Source organism: Aulostomus chinensis, chromosome 19 (genome assembly GCF_037954235.1).
Source record: "Aulostomus chinensis isolate RoL2024-O1b breed Wild chromosome 19, RoL_Achi_v1.0, whole genome shotgun sequence".
In the NCBI taxonomy this organism is placed as follows: Eukaryota; Metazoa; Chordata; class Actinopteri; order Syngnathiformes; family Aulostomidae; genus Aulostomus; species Aulostomus chinensis.
Window position 1 is genome coordinate 13,125,418 of NC_141338.1, and position 10,307 is coordinate 13,135,724.

General features: G+C 41.9%; 1 protein-coding gene across 1 annotated transcript; it reads left to right on the forward strand.

The window, feature by feature from the left end:
• Positions 1-302: 302 nt before the first annotated feature.
• On the forward strand, positions 303-9,690 carry LOC147244144 (keratin, type I cytoskeletal 18). The gene is made up of 10 exons (XM_086186773.1): positions 303-338; positions 1,615-1,887; positions 2,059-2,184; positions 4,027-4,109; positions 4,822-4,978; positions 6,135-6,299; positions 6,444-6,569; positions 7,228-7,445; positions 8,331-8,359; positions 9,219-9,690. The coding sequence occupies exons 2-10, from the start codon at positions 1,624-1,626 to the stop codon at positions 9,332-9,334; spliced, it is 1,284 nt and encodes a 427-aa protein (XP_086042899.1). The 5' UTR covers positions 303-338; positions 1,615-1,623; the 3' UTR covers positions 9,335-9,690.
• Positions 9,691-10,307: the final 617 nt, after the last annotated feature.

A 10,307-nucleotide genomic window follows, 5' to 3' on the forward strand; every position in this document is an offset into this window, starting at 1 on the left:
CTTTACTGTTTAGCGAACTATTTTTCAGCAAATGAGAAGGGTCTAAAATCCCAATATGCACCAGACAGCTGACCGAGAAAGTTCATATTTCTTTGAGATGTTCATCAGAATAAAAGGAGATTGTTAATTTCAATCCCGAATTTAAAAAAAAGGCCAACCCATAAATATCTGAAGCTGAAGCACAATGCTTCACCTACTTTGTGAAGGTATTCAGCAGCAGTAAACATGCTCCTCCCACTTCCTGCACACCTGCATATAAGCTCACCTGTAGCATCAACAGCACAAAACCTTCTGCAGCCCCCTGGATCTCATCTGGCTTCTATCAAAAGAAAATCCTTGTAAGTAAATGTTTCATTTTATTCTATTTTTTAATTTTTAATTAAGGATCAGCAGTTTTTGGCAAATCACATAATATTGTAAAATAGCATCTATTAAGAATTGCTTGTGCACATTTTAATTCTAATTATTAAGGCACTGTGTTTCTCACAATGATGCTTCCTGATTATTTGACATTGTTTTTATTACAAAAATGAAAAGTGCATATTGAAATGATCTTTAAAAAGAAATGAGTGAATGTTTCCCTGTTCAAGTCTGTCAATATTTGTCAACTAATGGTGTGATGAGTACCAAAAAAGAAGAAGAAGGAGAAATGAAAGTCCATTTCCTACTGAACAAAGTGTCTTCTTGTGTCATTGGAATTCCCTTGAAATATTCCCCATAATTTTCCCGGAGGTTTCTCTATCTGCCATCTGAACAAGGACGGTCTGTCTCCTGCTGGGTCCTTTTGTAGTGTTATGGGAACGGTGTTGGGAGGATCAGGTGACAGAGAGAGACAGAGAGGTTCCCTTGACTGCTAATCTACACCCCCCCCCCAACACACACACACACACACACACACACACACACACGCACACACAAACAAAAGTGTACTATGCCTGACATCCTCAAGTAGGTTGGTTTGAAGTCCACGAGGTAAAACTTAATATAAAATGTGGCTAAATTAGTATTTACACAACGTGACATTAATATTTGCATTTAAAGAATTTCAGAGAATTTCAATTCATCAAAGAAGGTTAAATAGTCTGTAGGAAGGATATTATCTGAGCCATCTTCCCTGTTTGCCTCTTTTATTTATGAATCTTTTATTAGTTTCTTCTTGAATACAAAATACACCTTATTACCACAGTAACAGACGACGTGAGTGAGCTCTCAGCCCTGGTGAGAGGCTCTTCTTCCTTGATTTAACACTGAACTGAATCTGAACCGCGCTGAGATGGATGGACTGAAGAGGCTCTGACCACAAAGTCAGTCGTCTCCTACATGCAGATGGTTGGTCTGAATGGCCACTAGCCGGCGGCGCACTCATTTTAAAGACCCCTTTCATCATTTTTGAATATTAGGCCCTACTTTTTCCTCCATTAACCACATGCTAGAATAAAACCCATTTGCTTAAGAGCCCTGGAAGAGCTTTCATAGTGCGTTTACACTTGTTCGAAATTGTAGCGACATGTCTGACATGAAGTCATGCATTTTACCTGTCAGGAAAATTTAAGAAATGAGCCCTCGGGAGGATTAATATGATTGTGCATCACTGTGTATCTTCTCCCCTCAAAGCTGTTCGTCATGGCCTCCAGCATGTCATTGAGAGGTTACTCCATGAGCCGCCAGCCATCTTTTTCCAGTCGTTCCCTGATGGACACCGGCCGTGCTCGTTCGCGTGCGTCGGTCTCTTTCTCAGCAGCCAGCCCGCTCAACCGCTCAGCTTCCATCAGCCAAGATCTCAACGGCCCGATCAGCCTTCAGCTTAATGGACTGCACGGCAACAGCACCAACGAGAAGGAGGCTATGCAGAGTCTCAACACCCGTCTGGCCAACTACCTGGACAAGGTCTGGTACACACAACAGAGGCGCTCTGTTAGGACTTTGGTCAGAAGCCAAAAGGGGGATGAGTGTATCTTTGTTTAAACTCCACAAGGAAACGATCGTATTAGCAGCGAGCTGACAAACTTTGATCGTTTATGCTATCTCAGGGTTTAAATGGCTCTTTGTCTTCCTCAGGTGCGTTCACTGGAGCGCTCCAACGCAGACCTGGAGATGAAGATCAAGCAGCTGATGCTCGACCGTATTCCTAAAGGTCACGACCTTGATTCCATGATGGCCCAGGCTCATGCTGTTGAGCAAGAGGTACCGTAAGCAATAAAACCACACTGACGTGAATCAGACAAATGTTTTCATTTTAAAATTGCACTGTATTTCTTTGTAGTTACAAAAATTGCTGAATTTATTGCTTAACATTCTATGGAAGTGGCACCTATTGGCCTTGGGGCTGATTATTTTCTTTTCAAACTCAGTTTGGGAAATTGAACTCCTGCACCAACCTTAGTGTTGATTGGACTTATGGTTCCTGAGATATGATTAACTTCTAGGTTTGGTGCCACTGAGAATCCAACGGGAAACAAATTTTAATCAAAGGTGAAGAGGAGCATGGGGAGTATGAAGGTAAAATTCGGTGATAACAGGAATTATTCTTGCCAAAATATTATATCCCTTCCTGTTTGGCTTCATAACACAGTTCTTATGGTTTGACCCACATGTTGTAAATTTCTTAAACTGATCTGAAGACTCCAGGTATCTGTAATGCTGCTGTGGTCCTCATCTGTGAGTCCCCCCCAGTCAGATTTGAGATTGTGTCAATCAGCAAAGATGAAACAGTCACATTAAATCATCCATCCATTCATTTTCTACCACTTATCCTGTTAAGGGTGGTGGGGGGGTGGAGCCTATCCCAGCAGCCTTCAGGTGAGAGGCGGGGTTCACCCTGGACAGGTCACCAGTCCATCACAGGACCAACACATAGAGACGGACAACCATTCACACTCACAGTCACACCTACGGTCAATTTAGAGTATCAATCAGCCTCGTCCCCTCTTGATGTCTTTGGACTGTGGGAGGAAGCTGGAGTACCAGAGAGAACCCACACAGGAACAGGGAGAACATGCAGACTCCACACAGAAAGATCCTGTCCCCAAACTGTGAGGTGACAGTACTAACCACTGCACCACTGCACCACTGCACCACTGCACCACCGCGCAGGTCCGGTGTTCAATGTTTGCCAGCTATTATTGTAATTATTGAATCCAGATCATTGAATTAAAGGAAATACAGACACATTAATTAAGAACATGTTTTATTCAACATTGGGTCTTCAGTAATAAATAGATGCACAGATCAGTCATTCCAGAATAAAACTGAAATAAAGTTTTATATATATACATATATATATATATATATATATATATATATATACTGTATATATATAATGTGTGTGTATAGATAGATAGATAGATAGATAGATAGCTAGATAGATAGATATATGTAGATATTGACATAGGTACATTGATATTGCCATGATGGGTAAACAGCTTTGACCAGACAGAGAGACAGTTGAGATGGATGGACTCACAGAGAGAGACAGACAGACGGACAGATAGACACAGAGTATTGCGTTTTTACTGATTGGTTCTCATCTCTCTCTCTTTCTCTCTACATGGACAAAATGTCTTTAGGCAGTCTAGTCAGTCTATCGTCACCATGATGTGCAAATCAATCATAAATTATAAACACAGTATTGCATCACTTCAAAGTGCTACAGAAATAGGTGCAGACAATCTTCAAACACAGGAAAAGGTGTGTTTTCTTTGAAAAAATCTTGCTGTGAGGCAACAGTGCTAACCACTGCACCACTGTGCAGCCCACATAAAATGAGACAGATGTATTTCTGTGACTTTATTCTAGAGTAGGTTAATCAAGAGCTAACGTGATGATCTTTGGGTTAATATTTGTTTTCACTTAAAAGAAATAGTTATTTTTTTACCTGAAGCTGGAATGTGTTTCCTTGTTTGGCAAAGGTTTTCACATCTTCTATAACGAGATATTGCCGGATATTCAGATGAAACAGGTTTGAATGTGCATACTTGTCATTTATTGTCTATCTTAACGTTGTTGCTGCATGTCAATGTTTACCAGGTGAGGAAGAGAACTCTGGAAAATGCCCGTCTCATGTTAGAGATCGATAATGCTAAACTAGCTGCTGATGACTTCAGAATCAAGTAAGTGGTCAATGAAAACGCAAGTACATTAACAGCACACACACACACACACACACACACACACACAAATACAGTATTACCTTTTATTTTCCAGGGACAGACAAGAAGATATATGCGCTTCTCTTGCTTGTGGCACATTAAGGAGCTGAGACACCTGCTGACTGCTAGTTAGCTTAGCACTATGAATTGCAGTAGCAGGAAGTGTTACTACACTCCATCTCAGTCAAAAGAAATTAAGCAGGTCCGCTTCAGACTCTGTTTCCCCGATTGTAGTCCTCCTGATGATAGTAGCAGCAAGCTAGCAAAGGTTTTGAGGTTTACACATTAAATCAATGCCCCCAGTCAGGAAAGTAGTTCCTGTTATTGAGCTGATAGTAAAATTGAAATATCTAATAGTTTGATGTAGTCATTTCATCGTAAATGTTATGCACAAACCTGCACCATTATGTTAAGGCAGAAGAAGAGCATTTTAGAACAAAGTGTTTGATTACTTTTGACGGAGGTATGCTCACACTTCCCACTCGTTAGCATTAATAGCACTAAGCTAACTGGTCACACAGAGAAGTGTATCTATCTTTTTGCGTGTCCCTGGAGAGGAGGGCCAGTTTCCCTAAAAAAGTTGGCATATTCCTTTAAAAAGGGGCTACATTTTGCTAACGCACAACGACCGTGATGACCACTAAACACGGGCATGTTTATTCATGTCTACAAGGTGGGAGACTGAGCTGGTGATGTGCCAGTCTGTGGAGCGAGATTGTGTTGCGCTGAAGAAAGCCAAGACCGACCACGAGCACATCATCGCCTCTCTGAGGGGAGATCTGGACAGCCTGAAAGAAGAACTTTACTTCCTCAAGAAAAACCACGAGGAGGTACTCTTTTTAGCAGTCTCCATCACTCAACATCTTATCTTCAATTTCCCTCTAAACTTGCCCACACAAACAGGCTGCTTGATATCTGACTGACCCAATTTGGTGGCCCCCGGAGGTCCTTTAGGGCAGAAACAGAGCGAGAGGTGTTGCTCTGGTTACTGCAGACAAAAGCAGCAGGTAGATCTGGTTTCCCAAACCTGCTCATTTGGTCCGGTCAGCTGATCTGACTGCTGTCCTCTGGAGGGAAGATAAACTTACCTCCTCTTACTCCCCCTAACAAGAGCTGAATACCATTGGAGCCCTCTGTAATAATGTTCAAAGATTAGAGTGAGATCTCAGTATTTTTATGTTTTAATTTACAGTTAAAACTGAGACAGTAAGACTTTACAAACCAATAGTGCATCCTTATTTTACATTTGCAGGTTTGTCTTTATACATAGGTGAGTTTTTTCCATTGAGATTGAAAATTAGCATCTCTACGGATACAATCTTAGGGAATAAATACAACAGCGCAAACCCCTGTGCACAAAATCTATGATTTTATTGAGAAACCGCAGATGGAAAAATGATCCACGAATATATCAAGGGCAGTAGAACCAGATCGCACTAGTGCACATGAGACAGTGTCACACATGAAGAGAGAGTGAAATAGATCCAGAGGGCACGCATGAATGAGGAGAACATCCGTGTGTGTGCTCTAAAAGGACCGGGGGTAAGGCGAGCTCTGCTCCATCAGGTATTGATGGAGATCTTCTAAATAATGTAGATGCTCTCACATACTCTCCGCCACCCTGCAGTGAAACTGACAGAACGAGAAGCCTGTCCCATACACTGCTTGTTGGAACAGATGTAATGCTGTGAACAGACACAACTACGATGCACAATGGAGCCCTAAAGTGGTAATAGAGAGGCGTTATACTGGCCTCACATGTAAATATATATTGTCACCACAAGATATAATTTGTTCCCTCAGTTTAGTTATTTTGTGACCACAAGATGTAATTTGTTCCCTAGATTTAATTAATTATGTGAAACTGTTTTCCCATTATAAATTCTCTATGGCCACTTCATAGGGCTCCATGTGACCAAGTCTTTTATTAAAATAAACACATCCTCTCAGAAAGCAACACTGAGTATTTAACTCGTCCTCCTGCAGGAAATGGAGCAGATGAAGTCTCGTATTGCCAGGGATGAGGTGAACGTGGAGGTGGACTCAGCCAGTGGGCCGGAGCTGGGTACCATTCTGTCTGAGCTGAGGAGCCAGTATGAGGGCATTGTCAAGAAGAACAAGGAACATGCAGAGCAGTGGTACCACAAGAAGGTGAGTCATTCTCTTGACAAGCGACTGGTTCACAGCAATGCTTAATACATTTGATTTACAGCACTGTCCGAGGAGATATCAGTCATTTTCGGGTGTGTATATACCTGTGTGTGTGTGTGTGTGTGTGTGTGTGTGTGTGTGTAGCTGGAAACGGTGCAGAATGAGGTGAAGGAGAGCAATGAGGCCCTGAGAGGAGCCCAGAGCGAGCTGACCGACAGGCAGCGCTTCTTGCAGAGCCTGGAGGTGGAACTGGAGAGTCTGCACAAACAGGTGAGCGGCTAGGCTGCAGGAGGTCATACGGAGGGCGAACATCTCACGGTGGGATCCTTCGGGTTTAGAGATGATGACCTGAAAAGTAAATGCATGATCCTAAGGAAAGGAAATGATGTTTTTAAAGGGGATTTGTCCGGTAAATAATACATAAAGTCCCTCTGGAAGCTTCTGGCTCAGTGAAGACCAGAGTTACAATCTGTGCACCTTCGTGCTGCTGGATCTCATCAGCGTCTGGGAAGACTCACTCTGTTGTTCTCTCTGCTAATCCTGTGTTGACAGTAAACACGCTGTCCCACGCTGATAAGTCATAGACAGGCACACGGATTCAGTTGCTAAATGATACAGGCTTGAGTTTCAGTGGTTTCACTGATCATTTCTGAGAAGCCAGTACTTGTTTTATGTGCCAAGCCCTTGTCAGTTCAGTTATTTGCTAATGAGGAATTAGGAAGTAATTTCAGAGACAGGAGACACCTCCTAAAGACATGCACAGAGGTTGAAAAGCCAGAACTTTGAATTCAAGAGGTTTTTTTTTTTACTGTGTACTTTGATGGTTAACATTGGGGGGCGTCACAGAACTATGAATCAACTTTTTTGTCTGGTTGCATGTGGATGAGGCTGGTCAACATTCCCTCTCTCTCTCTCTCTGTCCCCTCAGATAGCAGCGCTGGAGGGAAACCTGGGTGAGACGGGACAGAAATACTCCACTGAGATGGAGCGGCTGCAGGCCAACCTGACTCAGCTGGAGGAGAACCTGTCCCAGCTCAGACTGGACATGCAGCGAAACAAAACCGACTACGAGCAGCTTCTCCGCATCAAGCAGAACCTGGAAATGGAGATCGCCACCTACAGGCGCCTCCTGGAGGGAGAGGAAACGTGAGTTTGACGGTGGAATGAAGAAAAGGGGTTCAGTCAACGGTTAAATGGGGACAACAGGATTCTTGAGCTGTCAAAATCATCCCAACTTCATTTACTCAATAACATGTGAACAAAAGTGAACAGTCAACACAGCCAAATACACATATTCACTTTTTTTTATTGTTTTTAGCAAAACTAAGATAAGAAAATTGATTAAAAAAAACATGTTTTATTTTGAAAGTAAGCTTGTTGTTCTTAGCTTAGCATGAAGAATGGACGTGGAAGGAAGCGGTTAGCCTGGTTCTGTCTTAAGTTTTAAATAAATGATCCCAAATCAAAAATATTAGGATGCTTACTCATGAAAAGTATGAATTGATGGTTCCCTCACATTTTTCCACGAAACAACTCGTGAACAACTTTTAAAATACTTGGTTTCTGAATGGAGTTCAGCTCCCGTGAGTTTGTCACATTAATTTAGTTTTTCTTGTAGTAACAGATTTTAGCCTTGAGGTCTTGGTTGCAGAGGCTTGGATCAAATGCTTTAGAATTCATTTACTTCTGTTAGCAACAGTTTGTGAATATTTAGTCGGTTACGTGATGGAATGAAGAGCCGCCATAATTGGCTTCAGCCTCAACATTTCTTGATCTACCGAGCCACAGTCAAAGGTAACCACAGAGGTGGTCTATGAGCAAGGTTACTGGCCCTGGAATCCGTTCAAACAACACCTGATCTCCTATTGAAGACCACCTGAGTGTTAAGCATTCCGCCCCTCGCCGCCTTTCACAGCATCTCAGTCTTACTAGCTTCATACTCAGTGTACCTCAAGTAGTGAATGTCTCAACATGCTGATATTGTTTTTATGTGACATCACAGCTGTTTTCTGTTTCCTTTCTGCCCCTCAGAGTTAAAGAAATTCCACCTCCACTGAAAAGTGAGTATTTCTTTTTACCTTTAAGCTACGAAAACAAGGAGCTCTGTGTCAGAACATCAGAAAGACACAAAAACAGCACTGTAGAACAGAATTATACAGAAAACATCTCAGCGCGGAATATTTGCTCATTTTGAATGCGTCTTATTACTTCAGGGAAGATTGACTAAACCTCAAATAATGGAGGAGAATCACGTCAAATGCTCACAAATATTTACTAAGCAGTCGTTGCATAATAGCTGGACCTTATACGGATTCTGTCGTGAGTCTGAGACATTGTGACAGACATATTTTTGAAAACACACCCAAGTAGACCAGGACAGATGTTAGTTTAACTAACCTCCAAACAATTACAGCTCAGCCCCTATAGCAACTAATGTAGGTGGGAAAGGACTCATCCCGCTGTTGAAATCGTCCCTCAGCGACTGACTCACCAACCAGAGGGTGCGAGAGCTTCGCCGCCACACTCACAACATTAAAAGATGAAAACAACAGTGAATCAGACAGTCACATTTTCAAAGGGAAATTTAAGTTGTTTTTACAGAAGAACAGCAAAAAAAAAAAAAAAGAGTCCTTTAAATGAAGCATGGAAGATTAGATATATCTTGTGAAAGTACTGAGGGAAAAACACAGACAAAAAGATATTTATAAACACAATACGAATAATCTAAAAGTTCTCTTCTGCTCCATCTTATACTGTGTTACGTTATATTTTATAATGTTTGGTCTCGCTTCAGTCTCTTTTTTTTAATCATCTCACATCTCAGTTTGTATTCTAATCGATGCTAATTCTACATCACTAATTCTAAACTCACCTCCCCCATTACCTCATCTCGTCCCACCTCACCTGTGTTCTGTGCAGAGGAGCCTGATGTTCGCACCAGGAAGATTGTGAAGGTGGTGACTCAGACGATGATCAACGGGAAGGTAGTAGATGAATCCAGTGAGGTGGAGCAGATCGAGGAGATCAAGAAATAAGATCAGGAGGAATGAAATAGGATGTTGGGGAGGTGGGGGGTGCAGCCTCATCATCACCCATTCTTTGATTATTTGACTATGAATGTTTTGTGTTTTCAAAAAGGTTTCCCAAAGTTGTCAGCAGTTTCTTGTTTGTCTGTTGGAGATAATACTTGTGTACTGTACTCCTGCTGTATGTCTGCACATCTGTGTTGATTTTAAACTGGGTGCATGTAAAGGAGAGAGCTACTAACTGACCGCCTTCATGCAGTTTTACTAATACAATGTGACCCTAAATAGATATTTATGTCTTAGAGTGGTAATGTGCTTTTACACCTTTGACAAGATATAATTTCATCCTCTCGGTTGTTAATGTTTGTACTCTGTCTGAATTAATAAAGATTGTTTTTCTCATTTGTCCATGTTTTCATTTGTATACTTCTGTCGGAGCAGATTAACATTTAATGCATGTAAAATTCATTGTTGGTTTAAACTATAGCGATTGTAAAATGAGGTGGTGACGGAATGGACCATGAATGTCCGTGTGCTCAGCTAACACACGAACAAGGAAAGCCTTGTGTGGCTAAAAATTACAATAATAACATAATTAGCTTATCCAGGTCCTTAAAAACGAAAATGTTGGCCCTTTTAACTGTTGCAATTATACCCTTTTTACACTGAAAAACGCGTGTCAACGCGGGGTTTTGGACCCGCGTTTGTTCGGTATTAGCGCGGATTCAAGCTTCCAGAAGACCCGGGTCTCCCGCTGTGAAATCTGCGTGCCTGTGTGTTTTTCTCTCTCGTACGTCATCACGCTGATCACGTCATCATGTCACGTAAATGTGCGCCCGAACACCGCGAGACTAACAAACGACAACATGGACGTCGTCGAGTTGAATGTTAGCGTTGTCGTTGCGTGCATTGCAATGTTGTCTCTTTTGCAGAGCATTCAAACTCGGCGCAGACTGGAAAATGTCAGCGCTAATGCAGCGAT